This window comes from Pleurodeles waltl, chromosome 2_2 (genome assembly GCF_031143425.1).
Source record: "Pleurodeles waltl isolate 20211129_DDA chromosome 2_2, aPleWal1.hap1.20221129, whole genome shotgun sequence".
Taxonomy (NCBI): domain Eukaryota; kingdom Metazoa; phylum Chordata; class Amphibia; order Caudata; family Salamandridae; genus Pleurodeles; species Pleurodeles waltl.
Window position 1 is genome coordinate 1,102,087,579 of NC_090439.1, and position 27,594 is coordinate 1,102,115,172.

The window sequence follows — 27,594 nt, forward strand, 5'->3', positions numbered from 1 at the left end:
TGTTCACAGGTGTTTCCTGTGTACTCATTTAGCGCTTTAAATAAACTACCTAGACTCAACTGAAAAAATACTACTAAAATTGCACCCAAACATCAAAAAAATCAAAAAATGCTCCTTAACATCACAAAATATATCCACTTTAGCAAGAAAAAACAAAACCTTTTTTTACTAATGTTCTTCAACCAACAATAATATTGTTACAAAAATCCGAGATGTTTGTCTCCTCAATTTCCCATCTGCTATGTCTTCTGGTAGATGTAGTTTATAACATCTCATCAAATAAATTAAATTATTTTAACATGCATTATTTTAAATTTTGTTTCTTAAATTGATTGAAAAACAATATTAGAGCAGTTCTAGAGGTGTTTTAACATACTGCGTGGAGCCTCATTAATTTTTGATTAATAGAATAAGGATCATATTCATTTCTTGCCTATAATAGCACAATCCCCAAAAATCTATTTTAACAATGGCCCACACTTAATCCTACACCTCTGATGTCAGTCTATTTTGATGTTATTACTGCAATAAACTTCTATTTTTGGCGCCAAAAATATGTATATGTCCACCATAATAATAACTAAGAAAGACAGAGAGAGGAGGTGAGAAATAAAGAACAAGGGGAGGGAGGAAGGGGGAGAGGGAGAGGAGGAGAGTGTGACAGGTTTTCTTCTCTTTACTAACATATAGGCCAAAACAAACCCCCCAAGGAGAAGCATCTTAAAAATGATGAAATTCAGTTAGATAAATGGCAAGCTTTTTAACCCTTATAGGTGTACAAATAATTCTTCATCCTGGTTTAAACCTAACGGAGTGAGAGATCGGATATCCAGTATATATCTGGATTCCAGCTGGCGTAATTTCTTTTCTCTATCACCACCGCGCTCCAGTTTTGGTACCTGATCAATTGCAATTTTTCTCTTGACAAAGTGAAAGAGAAATCCCCTTCTTTTGAAATACGGACGTCCTGCCTTCAATCAGCACCACCGGTGAAATAAGTGCGCCACAACACACTTGTCAGGACATTTCTCCTCTTTTTACATAGATATATATATATATCTATCTATCTATCTATCTATCTATCTATCTATAAATCAATAGAAGAGCAATTGAAAAGCTGTGTGGCAGAAAGTTTTGACACAATCTGTTTTGTTATTGTTTTGAGGTCTACAACATGTTAACACAATATAACAAAGCGAATATTTTGAAGCACATCATTAGAGTAAACCACACTGTGATATAAAATTAGATATTAACAAGACTAAGAACCAATATCGAACATACCTTGAGTGTGGTGGTGGAATGTGTAAGAGGCTCACCTTAACTAAATAGATGCCTCAGAACTGCCTGTCCCACTGCTGTATCGACGTTATTAGTTTCCTCGAGACAGTAATGCCTTGCAAATGTATGCTGGCTGGACCATGTTGCTGCTCTACAGATGCTATGTAGTGGCACACCTGAAAAGAGTGCAGCTCAAGTGGCTACCGATCTTGTAGAGTGGGCTCTCACCTTGGTGTGGAGCGGTTTACCTGCTTTTGAATGGCAGAATTGAATTGCCAGGCCAATCCATCTTGCTATAGTTTGTTTGGACACCGAGTGCCCCTTTCTTGTTCCGCCAAATGCTACAAATAATTGATCAGACTGGCGGATGGCTTGAGTTTTCTGTAGATAAAACTTTAAACATCTTTTAATATCAAGGGAATGTAATGTCCTTTCGGCTACTGTTTGCGGATCTGGAAAAAAGGTTTTTAAGATGACTGGTTCATTCAAGTGAAACGTTGAGGGAACTTTCGGGATAAATTTAGGATTTGTTCGCAGGATCACACCTGAGTTTGTGAATTGGAGGAAAGGCTGTTTGACAGTGAAAGCCTGAATGTCGCTGACTCTTTTGGCTGAAGTAAGAGCTAGCAGTAACGCTGTTTTCCATGAGATGAATTTTAGATCAGCTTTGTGGATCGGCTCAAAAGGAGCTTTCATGAGCTGCATCAACACAACATTCAGGGACCATAATGGCGGAGGTTTTCTAACTGGCGGGAAGACCCGAAAAAGGCCCTTCATGAATTGCTTGACAATTCTTGTGGAACATAATGAGACTGTGTGGTGATCTGCGGTATCTTGAGATTGCTGCCAGATGTACCAGAATGGAGGAATATGAAAGTCCTGACTTTGCCAGGAGATATGGAAGTACCTGTTCTGGAGGAGCGGACAAAGGATGTATATCTTCTGCTGCACACCATATACAAAAACGTTTCCATTTAAGTTTATAGGTTTTGTTGGTAGTGTCAGCTCTATCTTTTGCCAAGATGTCTCTACACTCCGGGAAAATGTTGAGATTCAAGTATTCATTGTATTCAGGAGCCAAGCCGACAAATGAAGAGATGATGGATCTGGGTGTCTGACTTGTCCCTTGTGCATCGTTAAAAGAGTCGGACTCTGTCTGAGTCGTAGATGTGGCCGTTCGGAGAGCATGAGGAGCTCCGTGTACCAGACTTGTCTGGGCCATCTGGGAGCTATGAGCAGAAGGCGACACCCCTCTGTCTTCAGTTTGTTGATGACTCTCGGAATGAGCGGGATCGGAGGAAAAGCGTAGGCATAAACTCCGGACCATTTCATCAAAAACACATTCCCCCACGAACCTTTTTGGGGAAGCCAACTTGCGTAGAACTGGCATTTCTTGTTCTCGAGAGTGCCAAATAGGTCTAGGTTCGGTTTGTCCCATAATAGAAAAAGGCTGTTGAGAGTTTTTTGGTCTAGCGCCCACTCGTGATAAGGAATCACTGTCCTGCTCAAGGTGTCTGCTAGAACATTGGTTTGTCCTGGGACATGCTCCGCCTTGAGTGAAATATTGTGCTTGATGGCCCATGTCCAGATTTGCTGTGCTAGCTGCGAGAGTTGTAGGGATCTCGTGCCTCCTTGCTTGTTTAGATAAAACATGCTGGTTGTGTTGTCTGTTCTGATTAAGACGCTTGAATTTTGTATCTTTGGCAAGAAAGCTTTCAGAGCTAAGTGTATTGCCTTGAGTTCTAGGTAATTGATGTGGAGTGTGCACCCCATCCTTCGAGAGAGGCATCTGTTGTTACTATGTAACTGGGTGTTTGAAGAAGGAATGACAGCCCGTTTGACAAATTGGTTAGAGTAGCCCACCACCTCATGGTGTTTTTCATTAGAGGCGTTATGCAAATCTTGTCTCCGAAGGAACCGTTGATCCGGGTCCATTGTATGTCTAATTGCTCTTGCAGGGGTCGCATATGGAGCCTGCAATCTGGGACTAGCGGAATGCATGATGAGATCATCCCTAGCAATGATTTGTAGATGCAGACTGAAACAAACTTTTTTCTGGAGAGCCTGTCTGCCAAGGAGGTTAACTTTTGTTTCCTCTCGTGAGATGGGTACGCTTTGTTGCGGACTGTCTCTAGTACTGCTCCCAAGAAGTTTAATACCTGTTTGGGGTGGAGCTGAGATTTCTGGTAGTGGACTACAAACCCCAGGCTGTGTAATAATTGGGGTGTAATAATTGAAGGCAATAGGAGATATGACTTATTACTTGCGACTTTGAGGGTGCCTTTATAAGCCAGTCGTCCAGGTAAGAGAAGACCTGGATACCTGACTGGCGGAGATGTGCTGCAACCGGAGCCAACATTTTTGTGAAGATTCTGGGGGCTGATTTGAGACCGAATGGGAGAACTCGGAATTGGAGGTGCATACATCCCACTCTGAACCTTAGGAATTTGCAGTGGTTGCGATATATGGGGACATGAAAATAAGCATCCTGGAGGTCTAGGGATGCCATCAGATCTCCAGCATTTAACAGACGTAGGACATCTTGCAGTGTTACCATCCTGAACGACTGTTTCTTTAGAAACTTGTTCAGTGCTCCCAAGTCCAGGATGGGGCGCCAGTCTCCTGAGGGTTTGTTTTCGAGGAAAAAACAGGAGTAGAATCCTCTGTTCTTTTGAGATAAAGGGACTGGTTCTACCGCTCCTTTTCTCAGCATCACTCTTACTTCCTTGAGGAGATGGTTCATCCTCGGAGGCGGTGGGCCCGATGGAGGAACAATTGGTGGTGTTTGTGTGAATTCCAGAGTATGACCTCTGGCCACTACATCGAGTACCCATCTGTCCGATGTTATAGCCTCCCATTGGGGGAAATAGGAAGTGATGCGACCTCCGACCCTCGATGTTGGTGGGTGGGGAAGTGCTGGGATGACCGGCGGGTCATTGTTTTTTGCCGGTATCTCTTCCTCGGGCAGCTCCTCTTCCTCTAGCTGGATGTTTGTAAGCTGCGGCCGGTGGTAACCTATAATGCTGCTGTTGCTGGTGGTACTGGTGTCGTGACCCTGTGTAGGAAGACTGATATTGGGATCTATATTGTTGGTATCCACCTCGAAAGGAGTAATTTCCTCTTCCCCTTGCTCCACGAAAAGGTTGTTTTTTATATTGCAGGGTACCTAGGGATTTTGCCGCATCGGTATCCGTTTTGATAGCCTGCAACATGTCGTTGACATGTTTCCCGAACAAACTTTCTCCATCAAAAGGCATGTCGAGAACACAACTCTGGACTTCCGGTCTAAATGAAGTAGCCTTAAGCCATCCTTGCCTGCGCAGGACTGCTGCGCCAGCTAATTGTCTGACGCCAGTGAGAGAAATGACTATTGCGCTGTCTATAATCTCTGCGGAAACCCTTTCTCCCTCCTGCAACACCTTTTTTGCTTCCACCTTGACGTCTTCTGGCAGTAGATCTAAAAAGGCAGACATGTCTGCCCACATTTGGCGATCGTACCTTCCCAGGATGGCGAGGGAGTTAGCCGCCTTAACTGTGACCGCTGCCACAGAGGAGAATTTCTTGCCGATATTGTCTAATCTCCTTCCTTCTTTGTCTGGGGGAGACGCTATAGGTGCTGAGGGGTTTTTGGAACGTCGCTGAGACGCCTGTGATATGACAGAATCAGGTTTTGGCTGTGAGACTAGACAGGCCGGAGAATCATCTGGGCCTTGTACTTTTTCTCCAGTCTTGGCATTTGTGAAGGCACTGTTGCCGGATTCTTCATTGCCTTCAAACCCTCCTGCCATAAGAAATCTACAATGGGTATAGCTCTTACCGATCTCTTTGATGGCTCTTTGAAGTTGTACAAAAAACATTCGGTTTCATGGGAAACAATTGCAAGGCCAAAACGTTTTGCCGCTCTCTCTATTAAATTATGGAAACCTCCTATGTCCTCTGGAGGAGAATCTACCGGACCTGCTGGCGGTGGAGATGGTGTGGGGACGAGATAATCATCCCATTCACTAGCCGTCGAATCTCTTAGCTCACCCTCTTCCCTTTCGTCGTCTGACGAGGGATGAGGTTCCCGAGTTTGGCTAGTTACCGGTATGCTAGCCTGTGGTGTTTCTGAAAGATTAGTAGTCTGGGTTTGCCGAGGTGTCTGGTAGCTTTCAGGTCTAGGTGGCGTGGTCTGAGTTGATGGTGGAAACCTTTTATAGTAGTCATTCAACATATATTGTAGGTCTCCTACTAGTGTGCTAGGCATGGCGAGGGGCGATTGTTGTTCTGCCTGTGGATAGGATGTTGAGGCGTAACTAGGCTGGTAATGCTGTTCCTCCTCATCATCAAACTCTTGGCATTTGACATCGAGTTGGGACGGGCTACTAGCTGCCCCAAACATTCCGTTGTTTTGAGAGTATGCATCATCGTCATCATCATCTAAAAGATGTTGTGGTGGGTATGGCAACACTTTACTTGGTGAGGTATGCATTGGCAGAATATTAGATGCCTTGTCCCCCATGGTAATAAGTGAAAGGGGTAAGAACCTGGTAGAGTCGTCCTGATGATATGAGGAATGGTGTGGCGAAGTATCCAGGTAGGTTGATGGTTTATACACTGTTAGTGCTGTGGACGATATGATCGTCGACGGTTCCCTCGTCGACGGTTCCCTCGTTGATGGGCCTTTCGTCGACGGGCCCTTTATGGACGATGGCTCCTTCGTCGACCGTTGTTTCGTCGATGTATCGTCTGTAGGTGCCGTTGCCGGCAGTGCCTTTTTAAACCTCATTGAGAGGTGCTTCATAGATGGGAGTGCCCTGGTCGATTGGTGAACCCAGGAGGCCTCCGCCGTCGACGATGTGGTTGCTGACGAAGCTTTCTTAAAAAATGTTGCCGTAATTATCGTCGTCGACGATAACGGCAACAACGTCATAATCATCGGTCAGACCGCTGTTGTGAACGTCGATGATACAGTAGTAGATGTTACCGTCGACACCGTCGTCGACGGGGTGGTCGTCGACGGTTGTTTTTTCCCCTAAAGAGACTTTTTCTGGCTCTTTTTGGGGTGACAGAGACAGGGATGCCTTTTTTGAGGTGCTTTTTCGATGCAAAGGCGTAGTAGGTTCTGAATGAACCTTTTTTGGCAAATGTTTTAATGTCTCTGAGTGGGAAACATCCTTTTTTGCCTCAGTAGACTTGTTTTGTCTTTTTGGGCACCTTCCTTGGTGGCTCATCAGACCCTCTACTTCTCTCACCTGTTCTCTTCTGAGGGCGAGAAGCCTGTGATGACGCTTCGCTGTCGTCTGAGGAAGGATGTTCTATGGCTTTCTGTTTTTGCAGCCATAAGAGAAGTCTACCCTCACGGTCTTTGAGGGTTCTTTGACTAAAGGTGGGACAGATTTTGCAGTCTCTCACCTTGTGGTCTGGATGGAGGCAGTAGATACATTTCTTGTGGGGGTCATCAACATGCAGTCTCTTCTTCCCACAATTGTCACAGTCTCTGAACAGACCCTTCTTTGTCTTTTCAGACATGGTAAAGCTGTAGAGCTAGTTTCCTGAGAGAAAACAATCTTCAGTCAGAAAAAAGGAAAAAACTGAGCAGAGCTCAGGGAGACTCCCTTCACACGACGTGCGGTAGAAAATCTGAGGGAATTCAGCCTCTGTTGGGAGTGTTTGGGAGGGGCTGAATCCTGATTGGTTGATACTGAAGTTTGGGTCTTTTCACAAAACAAAGTGGCTAGACTGTAAAATACTCTAGGAGGCCTACTGGGGCCTACTTGTTTTACTTTTACTGACTTACTGCTTTATGTACTTAAACTTACCGTGAGGCTCCCACCTCAACGACGGGGATGATTCAAGCATGTGAATCTATGAAAGATCCAATAATGGAGAAGACTGACTATTCTTTGCTTTCAAAATAAAATGTTCAGAAAACAATTCAAGTAGGAAAAAAAAAAGTTTTGCTACTATTTATTTTAGGTGCTATTTCTTTGAAGCGTTATTTAGTAAAATGTGTTGTTGCATGTTAGTGTTTCCAAAAAATATTGCTAATGGAAAATCAGTGTAACCATTTTCAAAAAGATTACGGGAAGTATGGAGATAAACAAGCACTGGCAAAGTCAACCGATCTGACATTTTTTTGTGAGTCTCTTGGTTTCGTCAATGTGCGTCTTGTTTTGACACAGCTTTTGTAACACGTTATTGTTGTGGGATCTGCCAGGCCCGAACCACTGCAACAAACACTGGCAAAAAGAAAAAAAAGATGTTGGTCTCAAAAAAGCTCACATTGCCATGAGTGGTTTAACAAAGACCCTGCAGCTTCCCTCCAGGAGGCCCCCTCAGCCCAGCACCTGCCCTGGGTAAGTCTGGAGTGGGGGCCCTCCATGCTCTTTGCAGGGGTCGCTCAGTTTCGTTACACCACTGATTTCAACAGTAGTTCCTGGATCTGAACAAAACTACTTTGTGTACCAGTATGCTCCTTGTGGAAGAGGAGAAACTGACCACTCAAAGTAAAGCCAGCCAATATAGATAGAGAAATAGAAGTTTAAAAAAAATGTATTTGTTAACACCAGACCTAACTAGGGACCCAGTTCTTAAAGAAAGTCAAAAAAGTGCACCCATGGTATATGTTTTTGAATTAGTGGCTTTCATGAATTCACAGGAACTTACAGAAGTAGATCAAGGAAATTGTACTCCTAGAAAATATTTGTGAACTGTATTTTAGCACGAGCAAATAATCATGTGTAGATTTGCTTATGTGAAAATCTATTGAGCGTTTACAGGGTCAAATTCCCTCCAACCACTTTTACTCCAGACAGTGGCAGAAGTAGAAGTTCTTTCAGGGTTGGGGGGAAAATTTCCAACCTTTCTCATTATGGGAAAAGATTAGAGAACAGCTGGTGAAAATCCTTTAAACATGAAAGTTAGTAGGTTTGCAGACTCACAGGCGTTCCAGCCTGGAACTATTGCTTGATGCTTCCTCTGGCCCCAGTATGTAGAGCTGCGGAAAGGTGGCAAAATAAGAAAATTGCTATTGTAGGGATTGAAATTGCATAGTAGTAGTCCTGGCATAATCAGAGAGACTTATCAGAGCCATTACCTAATGAGATTGCTGACATAATTTGTCACCGCACCACATGGCACCAAAGGGACAAGTAGATATTTTTGTTTTTGACAGGACAAGTAGATTTAAGAAGCAACCTGTCCCATGGACAAGTAGATATTTTATTAACTTCCACACCCCTGGGATTACATCATTCCAGTGACACGCAACACTTAAAATGAGTGATATTTTACTTATCCAGAACTGTTACTGTGTTACTAGATTTAGATTTAATTAACAGCAGAGCTCCAACACAAATTCATTTTTGGAATTAAGCCAGTAACTGTAAAATCTTTTAAACTGGAAATGGTGAAATACCTAATATTCTCTAGAAGTAGGTTTAATCTGCATGTTAAAACATAAAAGAACAAAAAACATTATAATTAGGAAATCAACCATAAACAGTCAAACTGTTGTTTTAACACCTTTTTAGTTCCTTCAGCATTGTGTGTGCAGCAGGCCGTCAGCCTCAAATGGCACTGTCACAATCCCTTACTGTATGCTTAGTGCTAATTAGCTAGGTAGTTCACTGATTACATTTTTGACTTCAAATAATTTAAATTATTGGTTTGCAAATGTGTTTAGGAATCCAAGTGGACTATTGCAAAGTTTAAGGATGATGTTCATGCCACGATAAAGAAGACAGCATATACAAAATAAAGCCATACATCTGAGTCTGAGAATGAAGAATAGGAAGTGAGATAGAATAGCACATACAGTTGGAGGTTATTTGCTACATAACCAATCAAAACAAACCAGAACAAACAAATGTAATTCCTGACATACAAAGCAAGATTCTGGGAAGACTAGGACCTAAAATACTAGGAAGTAACTAGAAAGTAAGGGTGTGGAATTCCTATAATCCAACGCCAAGGAAATATTGTTTGGTGTCAAGGACAACAAGTTTTCATGTTTATTTTGTCCTTGGGACAAGTAGGCCCAACCCCCTACAGCACAAACTCTTTGAATGGCAGTTTACTTTATGAAGCAGAGAAGGGAATTGTCTGCAGTTGAGGTAATCTTTGTGTCAATCTGTTAATGCTGTTCGAACTTGAATATATGGTTCATTAATGCAAAGCTTGTATTATTAGGGCAAGCACTATAAATAAATGCTGTAAGGTCGGACTGCACTATGGACGGTGGTTCCAGTAAAAAAAAAAAAAGTGTACATGTTTGAAACGTTTAACATGACGCTACACATAATACTCCCAGAATGCTCTCATATTAGATGGTAATATTTGCAATTCCTTGCTTTCAAATTAAAATGTAAAAAAATAACACAAATGGGAAAAAATTATTACTGTAAAATTCTAGGTACCATTTCTTTGCAACATAATTTAGTAAAATGTGCTGATGTATGGCAGTATTTCGGAAAACTATTCATAATGGAAAGTCAGTGTAACCAGTTTCAGCAAGATTATAGGGTACATGAAAATAAACCAGCATTGACAAAGTCAATAGGGCTGACACTGGTGGTTAGCTTTACAGCTTGTGCAGCTGTGGAGAATTTCACATAATGATAGATTTGGACCTTTTCCACATAATCCGTCATCTTCCGCATAATCTGCATATTTAAAAAAAAAAAAAAAAAAAAAAGAGCTTTCTAGCTCAAACGGTTCAGTAGTGACTAAAGATAGAATACCCTTCGCAAAGCTGGATTGGTCATGTTTCTATTTCTTACTGTAATATTTGGGTGTTGAACTGGTACTAATGAGGTGCAACCAATGCCCTGAGAGCGTTACTAAGTTTAAAAAAATGATGACATAAGTAATACTATTACAAAATGTGCTGCATTATGAAGAATAATTTGCCTTTTCTTGCTGCATAGTTTAGTGCCCCTGCTTATTTCTTTGCCAATGCATGTCTAATTTTTGACATGGCTTTCTTAATCCTTTATTGTTGTGGGAGCTGTTGTGCCCTCACCACTCTAAGAAACACTGGCACAAAGCAAAAGGACACACTGCCACACTAATTTCTGGAACGGAACAAAATAACTTTGGGTGCAGATATGCTCCTTGTGAAAGAGCAGGTGCTATCACTCTCAGTGAGAGAGGATTTTAATAAAAACAAAAAGTATTGGTTAATGTCAGATCTAATTAGGGACCCAATTATTAAAGAAAGTCACAAAAGTGCACTTATGGTATATGTTGTTGCATTAGTGCAGATCTCTGTATTTCATGGATTCACAAGAATTTACAGAAGTACACCAGGAAATCGTACTCCTAGAAAATATTTGTGAACTGTATTTTAGCACGAGTAAGTATACGTGTGTAAATTTGCTCATGCAAATATCTGTTGTGTTTACAAGTTTACTTTCCCTATAACCACTTTTGTGCCGGACCCTGGAAGAATTTTTACTTCTGCCCTTGTCAGGAGTAAATTTCCAACTTTTCGCAGTATGGAAAAAGATTACAGAAGAGCTGGTGAAAACCCTTAAAACATGCACGCTAGTAGGTTTGCACAGAATCAAAATGGTATTCAAACCCTGGAACTTTTGTTTACTGCTACCTCCAGCACCAGTATGTAGATCTGCAGAAGTTGGCAAACACAGGAAATGGCTAGTATTCAAGCCCCATTAAAGCATTAGCCCTGGCTTAACCATCAGAGAGACTAATATCAGACCTCATATATAATGAGATTGCTGCCATAATTTGTTGCTGCACTACATGGCACCAAAGGACCAAGTCGATAGTTTTTTTTTTTACAGGACAAGAAGATTTGATGCAACCTGTACCATACACAAGTAGACGTTTCATTAAATGCCACACCCCTGAGAAAGTGGTGATGTGGTTTGGTTACAAACGGAATATGTTACACGTTCAGTGCCTGTCCAAATAAGAAAGGCTTCTGGGAAGTCTTTCAATATGAACCACACTGCACAGTCAACCTCCTGCAGGACATAGCTGAAGTATCCCTAATAGGGGGAAAACTTCTTGCTTAGCTATTCGGGAACCTAATATCTAAGGCTCAATGTCCATGGAAAGCCACATTCCACTCGTATTTCAAAAGCACTACAAATGCAGCAAATGTCCACTCTAGACAGGACATTACCATGAGGTCTGTCAGAATTCTGACCGTAATTAGGGTGGGTTGGAAAATACAAGGAGGTTCAAGGGGGAGGATGAACATAAGAGATGAGCTACGCATTTTAACTATCAAATGTAAACATTGTTTTGGTATATCAAATTGGATAGGCTTTATATGTGAGCCTTAGGTATGCTGCAGGGAGGAAGAAGGTGTGAGAAGTAAATACGCAACATTTCAATTTTAAGTTTAATGTGACATGTTCAAAGTATTTTATGATTACTCAAAAAAATGTAATGTTAAATCATTGTAAAGGTCAGAATCAAAAAACATGAAGTGTGGAGGTTAAACTGACTGATCTCAAAGACACTGAGGCATGGGAAACAATCACTGAGGAACAGATTGAAGATTCTGCAGCACACAATACTAAATTTGTTCAATCTAGTTCTTGCAGTGGAAACCCAAGAATTGGTGGAGTTGTTGCACAGAGGGCAAGAGGTCTAAATTTTAAAAGCTCTTGAGACAGCACTGTGCACCCTGACCATTTGATGGGGAAGGGCGACAGAAGCTATGGGGGTAGAAGTAATGTTTAGAGCCTGGCTATCAGCAGGGAACAACATGCACTTTAGCCTCATTTAAAACAGTGATGAAATGGCCTTCTTCAGACCATCAAATTCAAAATTACACTCCACTCGAATTAAAGGAGAATCTAGAATGGTAAGAAAGCTTCAAGTGCCACAAATCTAGAATCTCTCTTTCGTGGGGAAATTCCCTTCACATACTAACTTGATTTATAGTTTTTCTAACTAAGTATTGCTGCATATATGCCTTCTCCATTGGTGCTGCTAATCAAGGTTGGTTCAACTTGTATAAGCTTCTGCCTAGAATTCCAAATACCTTGCTGAAATACATACTAGCCTTTATCTAAGCAGGCTGCCCCATTTACTCCAGCTCAATGAGTAGCCTTTGACTGCATATTTATAACTGTGACATTGGCATTATCTAAATTTTAACTTCGACAATTTTTTCTCAAATCCGGAATTTACTGGTGTTGGGTGATGGAGGTGAACACAAAAAAAAACCTGATAAGTTTGAAGGAACAAACATTTTGCTTACCACCGTAAAACCAGGTTTTATGGGCATTAGACTTCCTCCTGTCAATGGCAAAAGTAAGTCCAATTTTAGGGTGGGAAAGGGTTTGAACATCCCTCAAAACTGGTGGTGGAAAACAGCGCATTTTCACAGGGCAAAATCCCAAAAACATCTTACAGTGCAAAACTATTTGTTCTGCACATGTCCAAATGTATAACCTTGATAGTTTCCCCATGTCAAACTATTACGCACAGTAATAACATGAAATTCATGAAAGCATCAGAATTACTCCAAGGAATCCTCAACCTGTAGCATATTTCAGATACACTTTGTGAATTCTGTAATTGGAGTTAAATTCAAGCACAGGTTTAACACTGAGTCTTAATAGCCAAATATGCCTAGTTATTCAGGCCAGCAACTTGTACAATGCTGTGCTAGCTCTTTGGCACAGGATCTACCAAAAGCTCTCTAGAGCAGGGCAAAAACATTCAATTAAATATGGTTTCCATCTTCAAATCAGTACAATAACAAAAGGATTTGAAATTTGCTCTATACAATTAATTCAAGCAATAGTACTCTACTACATAATTGTCAACCGGATAAGGTATTTTCCTACCTGTTCATTAACTGGTGTTAACTGTTTTTCTACGCATTTGGCTTCCTCTCTGGGTTTTTTAAACTCTGTCTCCTCGCAGTCATTGAAAATCTTCCTTTTTCTAGAAAGTGTCAGTTTATACCATTATCACTCTGATCTATTACTCATTCAATAAAAACAGTTAAATGCACAAAAATGTAAAATGCTCCAAGGTCATACTCCCACAGTTTGAAAAAAAGTTATAACATTTCTTATATTAATTTTTCAGATCCACTTTTTTATCCATGTAGTTTTACATACTGTGTTACGGCATAGCTCTCATTGTCTGCCAAAGGCCAAATTCAGCACATAATACCTGTACACCATGAGCCAGTATTTGATCACACAAATACTTTCAGTTCGGTCTGCTATTAAATTATAAGCATGAAACATCCATATAAAATACATCACATCCATCATTTCTCCCAGGGTGCTCACTCTCACCTCGCTACTCAAACTTCTGTGCACTATTTGCCAATATCAGTACATTAACTCTGTGGAAAATGGATTTCTTAACTTGGCATGAGGGCTCCATTTTGTCTAACATTTCAGTTCCATTTGTTCTGTGCTACAAGCAAAATTGTATGCCTTCATCAGCCCTGTTTAATTTCATTTCTTGCAAAAGTGCTGATTTCTTAAGAGTTGCTTTCGAAACTTTGCAGATGGGCTAAACCGCCCGATGTTCTTAGAAATGTTATCTCTGTGTTTGAGCATCCTGTTCTTGTGGTTCAAAGGTGTTACAGGAACTATTTGCTTGAACGTGTTTGGAAATAATGCGCATGTATAGTGTGGTAAAGTTCTTTTATTTTTTTTTTGCAATAAAAGGCATCAAAGGCTGAGGGAAAGGTCAGTTGCCTTGACGAGAGAGAGTCAGTCATTGACACTCTTTGGAGGTGACCCACTGCAGTGAATAAAATGCTATCTTGAAGCATAAACCGAATCCTTGTATTCTATCTTGTAGAAAATCAGCCTCTTACAAGATGAGACTTGTAAATTTATTTCACAAACTTGGTGGCCCATAACGGGGACTCATGGAGAGAAATTCGACAGACTAAAAGGCTGTGAAAGATGAAGGAGACCGGAGACCGTGGATCGTGGGGGCACCTGTTAAAAGACAAGTTTCTTGCAGCTGCCATCTAACGTCGCCAACTTCCATTCCCTGTAAAGAATTTCTCCCACTGAGACCCTGTAGGAGGCCGAGGAGACATTTGACCTCAAGAATACGAGGATCTGGACCCGACCTATTTGGTGAGATTGTTCTATGTCACTTGAAACTTGTAAACTTGTATCCTGGTATTGACGTCATATTCATCTTGGCATTTGATCTTGGTACTTGTTTGTGACCTTTTCATAGGTAAATTTCGCATTTAGGACAACCATGAGTAAGTTCAAGAAATGCATTTCTAAATGTTGTTCTTGTTTCTGGACTCTTCGTCTGGATAAGTCTATACCCGTGCCAGCTGAAGGTAGTCCATCCTGGATAGCAATGAAATAATATGGTGCGGGCCCGACCCTCTGGGGCCCAATATGTCACAAGTATACACAGAAAGGGGAGACAGACAGTGGCCATTAAATGGATCCTTTGACGATGACAAATTACATTTTTTACAACAGAAATTATTTAAGAAAAATGTTATACAATGTGGGACAGTTATTAGACCTGAGAAAAAGAGGCTAGAGAAAGGGCCATGAGAGAGGCCAGGAATATGAAAAAAATAATAATAATAATAATTAATAAATAAAAATCAGTCAGCCTTGAAACTGAAAGAATATAGTGACGTAAAAAGAGGGAGACAGGGAATTTAGAATGACTACAAATAAAATGTATCGGTCAGAAAATGACATACGACAAAGGACTACAAAGGATGAATTGTTGGAGAGTATTTTGGACAGTACTCCGTCTTATGTTCCCATCCAGCCCAATGCTCCAGTGCAAAATGCTAACGTTAATATCCCTAATCCCTTTTCTCATGCTACTATTCCTCCTCCTCCTGGATCTGCCCCTCACGTCCCCAACGCTGGCCATCAGGTTCTTGGCCCTCAAATATTTAATCTGGCCCAGACTATAAATATTCCTCCCAACCCAGTCCCCATACAAACTACACAACATGCTGCTATACTAAACACTACAATGGGAGGAATACCTCAATTGAATTGTACTCAAAATATAATGGTGACGCCACAGATTAATTCTAACATGCAACAAGGAACTATTTCTTATACTCCACAACAGTCACCATACATAAGTAACAATGTTAAATATAAGAAATACAAGAAGGGGCACGGGCCCTCCTCTATGAGACACACTTCAGACACCACTCCATATAGTGTCCGGAAGGACCCCAGGGTGAGGTTCTCTTGCATTAGTTTGCAAGACGGTCTCCTCTCTGAAGGAGAAAGAATAAGTAGATCAAATGGAGTGGCCTTGCCTGTCACTGTAAACAGGTGAATGACAGAGGCTCCATATACAAATTCACCCATCATTTTACATTAATTTAGAAAGTATAATGATTTTCAGCAACATTGTCTTTTGGACTTGATGTCTAAATGGATCAAGGGGGAATGTTTAACATGGCCCATATTGACAGAATAAAGGCAGTCGAGAAGCAGGCTGGCCAACAAATATTTGCAGATAAATTCATTAATAACATGCAAAAGAACCCCTGTGACTATTTCAAATACTGAAAATATTTGGCCAACTAACAGCCTGTCAGAATTCCTAGTTATGGCCACATATTATGAAAATGTGTTCAAAAACAAGAAAGAGGTTTGTGATAAGAAAAAAAAGGATTTGAAAACTAAAGTGTTAATGCCACAGGGTTCCCTAATCAGGTCCAAGGTACAGGACAGATGGAGAGGGCAAGAGGACGTGGACAGTGCTCTGGCAGAGGACAAACAAATACTCCTGCCTAACAGGGAATGAGAGTCATAGGATATAATACCTGTGCATATTGTACACAAGAAGGGCATTGGAAAGACACTTGTCCAGAACTACAACATTCTGGCCAAGGAATGCAGAGAGGAATGGGAACTAGGAGAAAGCAGGGAGGAAGAGGTGAACGATCTGGACAAGATTTTGCTGCACATTCTCAACAACAGATGCGCTCTAATCCCTTTGCTACAATACGCATGGACAGATCATATGTGGTAGAGGACCAAATAGACAATATGGACTAGGGATGCCCACGAGAGGGAGAAGGGAGATTGGCAATTCCAGTAGATCAGTGGGGACCGTATATAGACATGCAGGTGTGTGGTGAAGAGCAGCCGTTTTGCTAGACACTGGAGCTACCCGCACCTCGGCCATCCACAGCCATTTTCCTGGGGCTCCCCTCTCTGGGTCTATTAATACTTTACTTGGATTTACTGGAATGCCCATACGAAGCCCCATATCAAAGCCTTTGGATGTTCCTATTGGAAGTTACAGTTTTCCCCATTCATTCATTTTCACTAAAGCCTGTAACAAAAATTTGTTAGGGTTGGGTTTGTTAAAGAAAGTGCATGCTCATATTTATTGTTCCCCGGGTGGTGTATCTGTGACAATTGTTAATACTTCCATTTCAAAGAGTAACCTTGTTCTTTCTGCATCTAATTTACTCCAGCAGTTGTCACACATAGATCAGTCTCTTTGAGCTACAGGAAAAAAAGATTTGGGTTTCAAAAACATGGAACAAGTCAGGATACGCGTTAAAGAAGGCGTATCCTTACCCCTCATACCACAATACACATTATTCCCTGAAGCTGAGGAAGGACTTTTTTCCGTAGTACAGGACCTCCTTGATAAGGGTATTGTGAAGGAGAGTTATGGTAGTCTCTGTAATAGTCCCATACTTCCCGTCATCAAGAAAAGTTCTACTGGACAACAGACAGAATATAGATTGGTTACTGACCTGCAGTTATTAACAAGATAGTAGTACCACAATACCCAGTTGTACACCAGATGTCACTACACTGTTCACACGATTTTACCCACTGCCAAATTTTTCTCTGTAAAAGATTTAAAGAATGGTTTCTTTAGTATATCAGTTGCGCTCTAAAAAGCCAATTGGACACTTTAAAATTACCGGATGGCAACGTTCTTTTAGAATACATTATTACTCCTCGTTGCACCTGACAAACTTGAACAGGGCACATCAGAATTGCTGTCACATTCAGCCACACATGGGGAAAAAAAAAAAGGTCTCCCTATCCAAGTTGCAATATTGTCAACAGGAGGTGTCCTATTTAGGGCACCTCCTGTCGAAGGGGGGTAGAAGACTAGACTCACAAAGAAAATCAATATTTTGCAATTTACAACACCCACAAACACAGAATGATGTTTGAGGTTTTAAAGGTATTACCTCATATTGCAGACAATGGATACCTAACTGTTCCCTCCCCTCATAGCGAAACCTTTGGTTGCCTTTACTCTCACAGATGGACATGTACCAGCCACTTGGAATGATGAATGTGAAAGAGCCTTCTGTGAATTGAAAAAGGCTGTGTAAATGCACCTGTGTTAGCCACCCCAGATTATCAGAAACCATTTACCCTATTTGTACATGAAAAAGAAGGTTACAGTCTTGCATTATTGACACAATCACACAGAGACAAAAACAGACCATGTGCTTATTTTTCATCCAGTTTAGACCCAGTAGCATGACCATTGCCACGTTTTCTCAGGATTGTAGCATTAGTGGCGACAGCACTAAAACAGAGTGAAGTATATGTACTTGGACATCCATTAATAGTGATGGTACCTCATGCTGTGGATGTCCTACTGAATAAAACAGACAACATTTGACAAATGCTAGGTTGACAGGCTACGAACTCACTTTGTTTTCTCTGCATATCTCAATACGGAGATGTAATGTTTTGAACCGGTCAACTATGTTATCTTTACCTAATGAAGTGTTACCAGACGAAATACATGACTGTATTATCAGAACAGAAAAAGAGACCAAAGGTAGAGTGGACCTCACTGACAGGCCATTGGAAGAGTGGGATGGCGAATTGTATTTGATGGTTCCTGCTCAAAATTATCTGATGGGACCACAGTTGCAGCCTATGCTGTTACTACGTGACAGACTAAAAAGTTGAGAACCATAAGATACTTTACAACTCTGCACAGGCCGCAGGATTGATAGCCTTGATGCAAGCAGGTAAATTGAGTGATGGTTTAAAGGTTAATGTGTACACTGACAGTATGCTTTTGGAGTAGTACATTTTTTTGGCAGATTGTGAAAGAAGAGGGGGTTTAAGACATCTCATGGAATACAAATACGTCATGGTGAGCTCATTGTAAGGTTGTTAAATGCTTTAAAGTTACCTGAGAAGTTGGCTGTGGTAAAATGCTCAGTTCACAAGAAAACTGAGAATGATGTAGGGAAAAGAAATGCATTTACAGAAAGGACAGCGAAAAATACTGCACAAGCTGAGTACAGCATCATGTATGTGACAGGGACAGTTAGATGGTTACCAGAAGTTGTCATGATGAACCAGACAATAGATTGTGTAAAGGATATTCAGGACGCAGCTACTCCGGAGAAAATATAGTGAAGGGTGTTGGATAGACAAGACAAAGAAAAAGAGATGGATGTTACTTAATGCTTATGTGAATGCCATAGTTTCCTCAGCACATGTACATGCACACATAAGCTCTCAAGGAATAGTGGGTACATTGGGTCAAGTATGGCATAACAAGAACATACCAAAATATGCACATTCTCATGTACAACTGTGCATCATATGCCAGACATACAATGTAGCAAAAGGCACTCTTGTCCCTAAAGGAAACTTTGCACCACCGGACTTGACTTTCGAAGTCCTGTGAATGGATTTTGTAGAAATGCAACCAGTGAACAAGAAAAGGTATATGCTGACGGTAATATGTACCTTGTGTAGTTAACTGAACAATTGGGTTCTATCCACAAACAGGTCAAAGAGGCACTGCCCAGGAGACTTGAGGGCTCTGGACACTTCATCAAGCCAGGAGACTGGATGTATGTAAGGAATTTCCAAAAGAAAAGGAGCCTTGAACCCAGGTGGAAGGGGCCCCTGCAAGTTCTCCTGGCCACTCAGACTGCTGTGAAATGTGATGGACAGAAGAACTGGATTCATTCATCACATGTAAAACAAAAGTGCCCTTTGCCTTAACTTTATGACCAGTGGATATTAAAACAATTGCCGAGACTGAGCACATTCCGTACCAAGTTCCTTTTGGGAATGGGGAAGTGATTTTAAATGGTGAAATGAGGACACCAGCTGACAATTCTTCTTCTCCCCTTGAACCTTTTTGATTCTGAGATATATGGACATAAAAACGATTGGAGGAACAGGGTATGGTTGAACTATAAAGAGACTTAAAGGAAGAAACAGTCCCGGAAGTGACTGCACCCCATGCCATTGGTCAAAACCACTAACAAGTACATAAGCTTGCCAGTGAGGATTGGCAGTAAAGGACACTGGGGATTATTATATCTTTTGTCTTTTAGAATAGATAGGGAAAATGGCTAGGTATGACACTATCTCTGAGGCGAAAAAGGTAATGAACAAAGAAAAGATGGGGTATTGTAATGTTTGCTTCACTGATTTCTATTTGTTTACTAATATTGGTGACGTTTCTATTACTTGAACGGTACAAAATGTTCGCCGCATGGCAAAAAGGGAGGTTTGTGGAAAATGGATTTCTTAACTTGGCATGAGGGCTCCATTTTGTCTAACATTTCAGTTCCATTTGTTCTGTGCTACGAGCAAAATTGTATGCCTTCATCAGCCCTGTTTAATTTCATTTCTTGCAAATGTGCTGGTTTCTTAGAGTTGCTTTAGAAACTTTGCAGATGGGCTAAACCGCCCCATGTTCTTAGAAATGTTATCTGTGTTTGAACATCCTGTTCTTGTGGTTCAAAGGTGTTACAGGAAATGTTTGCTTGAACATTTTTTTGGGAAATTATGACGCATGAATTAAATGCTATCTTGAAACACATAATCCGAATCCTTGTATTCTATCTTGTAGAAAATCAGTCTCTTACAAGAAGAGACTTGTAAATTTATTTCACAGCTCTCAGCTATACTATTAAACATCTGGCTTCAGAAGATAAGACAGTCTCCAAAAAATACTGGTATGTACAAAGGGTCAGTTTTTGCAGTCTATGAGCTTGATAGTTTTTTTTCCACCCGAAGTATATTTATATGCTTCAATATCTCCTCAAAAGGAGAGCAGTCTCCTGACATCCCTCCAACAGACTGTGCCTCACCTATACATTGCACTTATTATTCTGGAATCCGCTACCAATGAAAGTTTGTGCTTCATGTTGAGCTCAAATGCATGACTGTGGTTGGTCACAAATTGTTAAACACTTTTACATTGATCTCTTCTACCTATTTCAGAAAATATTTAGGCCCGAGGGGTTAAATCACTGTCAAATGCTTTATTCAGTGATGAAGATGCCATGTTAGCTCACCACAGAGAAAACCCAGGTTTACTTATCTTTTTGAAGAGGCCAAAGCCTTACTCCAACTACTGGAATTTGTACAACGCTCAGCTGCTTCAAAGAAGCATACTGGCGCCAGAAGCAGAGACTGGATTTACTGTTACTAGTCTTTCCTGTTTTTGGTTTATATTCTCAAAAATGGAGAAAAAAAATACTTTCATTTTTTAGGTTGAGCATAGCAGCGTTTAAACGCTGCTTTTCCGATGTGTTATCTATCTGGGCTTTTAAGCACGCCCACCTCACGGCCATCACTTTCACTCGTTCGTGGGCTTGCCTTTACAAAATCCTTTAATGACATTAATAAATGCTTAACTTTTGTCTCGCCTCTGGGTGGTTTTGTTACCGCCTTAGGCACCGTCCCCGTTACAAGGATAATTGCACATTTCCCGATATGTTTGCCTGCAAGCGAACTTCTTTTTCCTTTTGTGTCTATCCTTTGCGCTCATGCCGGCTGTGGCGCTTTAAACTGATTTGCTTATGTCAACTGTTCTACTTTGAATTTTCAATTTAAGTAGCAAGAAAAGTCCAGGTAGGAAATTACAGTGCTAAAAGCTCTAACGCAAGCAAACGCGAGACACATTGGCATTGGAACTGCTTGTTTTGCTCTGTAAACAAACAGGTGGATAGCAGCTTTTCAGTGCTTAAAGAAAATGTTGCTTTTATTACCCTCCTTCCCTCATCCATTCCTATTGTCAATTCTACGGTCTATTCATTCCATTATTAATGCTGCACTGTGTATTCCTTTGCATGAATTTGCTCATTCAATTAACATAGCTTTATTTCTCTTCCCTCTATGCCATCTCATTTCCCATCGATCAAACTCCTCTTTCAAGCATTCAGTCCATATCCTTGTGAAAATATACATGGAAGGAGGTATGCTTGCACCACAATAAGATTTGATCGCAGTAGATAAAAGGTTATTGGAGGGCATTTAACACACCTGGCTGCTACTTTATTCTTCACACAAATGGCAAAGATCGTCTGAATGAAGATTTTGTCTTAGGATATGAACACATAGTGGGGTGTTCAGTGTTCTATTGCTCCAAGCCAATGGCATACAACTTCTTTTTCTCAAGATAGAACTAAAGGTCAGGCCTACTAAATATAATATTGCAGTCTAATCACTGCCAGTGCCTGCTCTACTTGGTAAGAACAAGCCTCCTAAGAAATTAATATACATGGTATTAGCTGCGCTGCTGTATGAAGTAGCAAGCTTTCCACGTATTTCAGAGAACATTTACCAAGCCCACTATTGATGCCTACGTATTTCGAAGGAGATCAGAAATGTTGGCTTTGGAAAGTGACTGAGTGAAATGGAATATCTGGGATGCCTCCATATAGGGGGGAGATCTTAAAAATTGTTTGGCCTACAAATTGAATCACATACTGAACTGAACTACTTTGGCCTTGAGAAAGAGAATCCTTGAGACAGGTGATTGCTGTGTTTGTACTAATCCCTTACAAATATAATCAATGAAGTATTAGAATACATTTAATCAAATAAAGAACTCATTTGTCTTGAAAATTAATTGAACGTGTCAGTAATTCTTTCATTTACCTCTTTTTGGATATTACGAGCATTGCAACACACTATTAGGTTATAGGGGCAGGAGCAAAGAAGGTGCTGGGCTACAGATCATTTTTACCCTACAACCAATACTTGCTCTGCTTTGACTTGAGAGAGTACTAAAGCAGTAAAAATGCAGCAAAATCTACTGCTTTTTGGTTTCTACTGAAACGCAGAGGTCCCTTTCGTGATGTCTATCATTTTAATCAGTTTTACCTGAAAACCAGAAACTAACTGCAATCTATGCTTTACAGCTAGCTGAACGGTGTAGTCCCCAGAGGTGCTGTTTCAGAGAATAGTAAAGGATGGGAATTAAATTACTGTGCAAAATCCGTTTGCCTTGGGCAAATACCACAACACTGCATCTGTCCAAGAGAAGAAAGATGTATGTTTATTTATCTGCCTTGTGGCAATATCAAGATTATTTTAACATTTAGGGAAATTAGAATTTTCTCTTAATCGAATTAAAAAAATATTTATTTGCCTCATGCTCTCCACAGATTGATTTAATTAGGTTCTTACCTGATCCACTCAACTGTTTGTTGGTCTATATGAACTTCATTAGATTTTACTGTACTTTTAAAAATTGTTATGGTTGTCAATTTAAGCAGCAAGGAGTGGATTCCACTGAATAATCTTGATAGAAAGTTAAAGTATTGTGATATAAAATCTTTAACTAAGCAGTCATGCTTAGCTTTTTTTTTTTTTTTGTTTTTTAAAGTAAGGTGACCTAGAAGTTGACTGTTATCATACATTTGACCCACTTCTTCTCTAGCTGAACATTATACGTCACAATCAGACAAAAACATTTTTTTAAATTATATTTGACATGTTAGATTTTTGCCCATTTATTTTGAAGCCAGTGACAGTCGGAACTCCACATAGCAGTACTGGTCACTAGGCAGATTTATAGGTCCAGATCCTGCCTTCGGGTGTGTAGTACTCTTATTGGGTTGAACCATTCAGAATAGTGGGTCCAATGTAAGGACTGCATTGATTAGATTATCTTACTTAGGCAATCAATTAGGAACATTTGGAAAATAAGCTTATTTTGTAGAGAGATGCACACAATTTCCCAAAATAAATGTAGAAAATGTGGCACTCAAAGTTGTCCTCTGCAGAAACAACTCTAAGTAATCTCAATGAAGTATTACATAGTTCATATCCAATGCAAGAAGGGACAATCAAATTCGTTAAGAGTCACTATGTTTGTGCCATTCAAAATAAACTGCATGTGAACATATTTAGTCAGCCAACTATACTTTTCGAATATATTTCATAATATATTTAGCATCACTGCGGCAAACTGAAACTGGCCAATATAAACTGCATTGTCATCAATTGCTGTGAAGTTTGGGACTAGTGCAAGCAGATGCTGTATCATGAAAGTTCATAACTGTTCCATACTGCACAAAAGTGTTAGACACCTTAGTTAGAAGTAGCAACTACAATGAACGAAACGCCTTGTAAAATGCTACAGAGTACCCACTCTCACATGCAGCTCTGCTTTCAGATGGTGCATATTTTGTTTAATCTCTCCTTGCAAAACAGAGTTCAAATCACTGCCTACTTTGACCATCCAGTTCCAGAAGGAATCCACTGCAATAACTATCTTCAGGATCCAACTGATACGGAGTAAAGGTCTTCAAGGTTCATGTGCAGCAGCCACCTATATATGGCCAGACTGGGGACGTTAAACAGGATCCTTACTTTCCGGTCTACTGCAGACCTTAGGAGGACCCTGATCAAATCGATTCAGTCATTGAGGGTGACGTTATTAGGTCCCGGCTCATGAAGATCGGCGACTCCGTGGCCTCTATTACAGACATGAGGAAAGTAACAACAGACTGCTCAGCACAATGGTTCTCTCAGGAATTACATCAGGAAAGAGCTGCGTGCAAAAAATTACAAAGAGCTTGGTGTCGTGACTATCTGGGAATAAATAAACTTTAAGGGCCAACTTGTAGCACACTTTAATCAACAGAAACTTAAGGGGGCTCGAAGTGCCTTTTAATCTCAATGTATCAAGGAAGCAGGCAATGACAGGAAGGGATTTTTCAAAATTGTTGCCAGCTTCACAGTCCCTAAAACTGTCTCCCCCACTAGAGTCTAGCCAGACACCATGCTGACGACTTAGTGATTTCTGTCAGGATAAAATCCTCAAAATGTAGTCAATTAGCACATCATTCAACTCTGGTGTCAGGGTTTGGAGACTTAGCAGGTCCAACAGCAGAGTCCAAACTGTTGTCTTTTTATACCCAGTCTCCAGAGGAAGTGATGGCTCTATTTGCAAACTGTAGATCAGGGTTCCCAAAGGCCCCTATATATCTCCGATATTACTGTGCCGACCTATCAGGAGCTATTTGCCAACTCCCTCCACTCAGGTGTTATGCCAGATGATTTGAAGAGAGCAAACGTGATTCCTTTTCTCAAAAAGGCGAACGCTGAGCTTGAAACATTGGCAAACTTTAGACCAGTCTCTCAGCGCCCAGTTGCCTTGAAAATCTTGGAAAAGGTATTGAACCAACAACTTACTACATTTGTGGCTGAGAACAATTTGCTACACCAGAGCCCATCACAGCACAGAAAAAACATCATTGGAGGTCTCAGAATCTATTTAGACCAGTTTGGATTCTGAACTTAATGTTGCTCTGGTGCTGTTGGACCAGTCAGCCACATTTGATTTGGTATACCACAACATCTTGCTACACGGGTTAGAACATCTGGGGGTGATGGTTTCAGCCTTAAGCTGGACGGATTATTTTCTTGAGAGACGAGAGCAGGTACTTTGAATGAAACTTTATTCATCTGAAGCAAAAGTGTTGAAGTGGGTGGTGCTGCAGGACTCCTCCCCAAATCCTACACTCTTCAGCATTTATATGACTCCCCCCCTCCCCCCCATGGGATATTCGGCTGAATCCTTTGACAAAGGTCATATCATACACAGATGATACACAGCTCCTGCTCATGTAGGATGGGGATTCTGCAAGTGCAAAAGATGCATCTGCAAGTTGCATTGAAAGCACTGCTTGAATAGCCGAGAGCCAATAAATTGCACTGCAACCCAGACAAGATAGATTGAATTCCCTCCCAGAGTGGGCAGGAGCATGGGCTAAAAGGGTCCCCCCCAAAGCCTACATTCATTGGTGGCGGACAGAAATCAGGGCTTTAATTTTGACTCAACTGTGGTTCAGGGATCATGTGTCAACAGTTGTGAAGTCATGATTTTGGAGTTGTCGGATGCTGAAGAATTTTATTAATTTCCTTCAGCATGATGCATAGGTCACTGAGGTCAGGGCATTGATTACTGCTAGGCTGGACTATACCAATATTCTGTACTTGGGTCGTCCTGAATATCTGGTCCAGGGTGTACAAGTAATTCTTTTTTTTATTTTTTTAAGTACACATTGGTATCTCTATTACAGGAGAGACTGTGCTCTGGCTGCCGGTCCGACAACACAATGTACAAGGCATTGTCATTGACACATCAAACTCTTCACAACAAACAGCCTATGTATTTAAATGAGAGGATCAGGAATATAGACCAGGGAGGTCCCTGTGTTATAGTAGCGCTAGTTTAATAGTGATTAACCGATTTAAAGAACGTAGTGGAGGCTTCCCTTTTACAGTTTAAGTGGCCAGTATGTGGAATCAGATGCCTAGGCATCTGAGATCCATTATGGAGGAAACAAAATTTAGGAAAAAACTGAAACCTTTTTTATTCAAACTTTAGTAATTGTAAGACTCCTGTAGTTCCTTGTTTCTTTTCCGTTTCTAGTTTCCTAAAGCGCCGGGACACTCTTGAGTAGCCATGCGCTATAGTAGAACCTCTCATTCATTCATTCATTCATTCATTCATTCAAATGTTTTACCAGACATTCACATTACCTAAGGCAATGGGGAGAAAAGTGGTTCCTGATCTAATTAGTCTGAATTTTTTAATTTGTGCTCATCAAAGGCTTTTTACTGGCATTTCGTACAAAAAATTATCATTCAGTACTCCAATGAATGGCATGCAAATTAGAAGACCACTTCAATGATAACAGTTAATACTGTTGATATGCTACTGTTATTCAAGTCATCTGAATTATACTTAAAATACTTAACGCATTATTATTGTTTATTAGGCTTTAATGTGTGGGTAGAAGCAGATCTACATAATAAATGCAATTGAAATATCTCCAGTACGACAGACTGGGGGGAGTTGTAGTGAGTCACTGACTTACAAGTTTTGAAGACTAGATAGATTATCTTAGGACCAATACTACTAGAATTATTTATAAGAGAGTCTTAAAATCAACGCTGATACTTGTAGCAAAGTATTCAAACTTCCCCACCTTTGCCTCATTTGATACTCCTGTAGCGGGGCAACCTTAAACAACATTTTGGACCACTGGTCCTCCTATTGTTGCAAATGTTTGTTACAGATGAAATAAATCTGATGTAGGGTGTACAAAGCTGCAGAAACTTGAGTAGGACAGTGAAGAATACTTCCAAATTTCCACTATAAGCCGCATGAGGCTTTTATTCTTTAATGAATTTTGATTTGAGGATTTACCAAAGAGAGAATTAAAACGCAACCGTTACAGAAAGATAAATTAATTGTGTGCTCCACAGACTTCTGGTTTCCAGAGAAAGAAATGGAAGTGGTGAAGTTTCCTAAAACTTTTGATATGAAAAGAGTACTTTGATGTGCATTATAACTGTAATCTCTATCATTTAACCAGAGGTTGGTTAACGGGCCCTGCTAAGTTGTGTCGATTTCTAAACAACACTAATCACACTTGAGAGTATCAAGGACTTTGAGCTGATATGTCACCATGTGCCCTCCGTAGAGGCATTCAAAGAGCCAAGGTCGTCCGCTTCTTGTAGAACTTCAGACGTGAGGTGGAAGCTCTGACATGTTGTGAGAGTCTGTTTCATGTTTTTGGGTCCAATGTAGGTGAATGTGCACTTTCCTGCTTTTCTTTAGTGAATGGGCTGGGGTTGGGGAATTCGGCTGCAAATGAGAGCGAGGTTGAGCCTAAGTGTCTGGCAGGTTAGTGCAAGTGTATGTGATTGGTCCAGTATTGTTCAGGGCTTTGTATGTGTGCGTAAGAAGTTTGAATTGGCTGTGTTTGTGGATGGGGATCCAGTGGACCTGTATGAGGTGAGCCGAGATGTGGGTGGGGAATGTTGAGTACAAGTCTTGAGGAGGTAATTTCAATAGTCTGAAGTTTGTGTGAGAGCCACTTGGATATTCTGTCGTAGAGTGCTTTATCATACTCTAGTCTGCATGTGATCAGGACTTGCATGACTGTTCGTCTGGGGTTCTGTAGCAGCAATCTGAAGATTTTTTGTAGGATACTTAGGATGTAGAAGCAGGTGGAGCTCACTACCTAGACTTGTGCCTTCATGTTGAGCTTGTTCTTCAGGATGATGTCCAGAACTCTGATATGATCAG

At 40.7% G+C, this 27,594-nt stretch overlaps 1 protein-coding gene across 1 annotated transcript in view; it reads right to left on the reverse strand.

Moving 5' to 3' along the window:
- TOP1MT (DNA topoisomerase I mitochondrial) overlaps positions 1 to 27,594 on the reverse strand; it is a 711,804-nt gene that overhangs the window by 539,530 nt on the left and 144,680 nt on the right. The window contains exon 3 of the mRNA XM_069220874.1: positions 13,095 to 13,194. Coding sequence (XP_069076975.1) covers positions 13,095 to 13,194 — 100 coding nt within the window. The remainder of the gene's footprint in view (positions 1 to 13,094; positions 13,195 to 27,594) is intronic.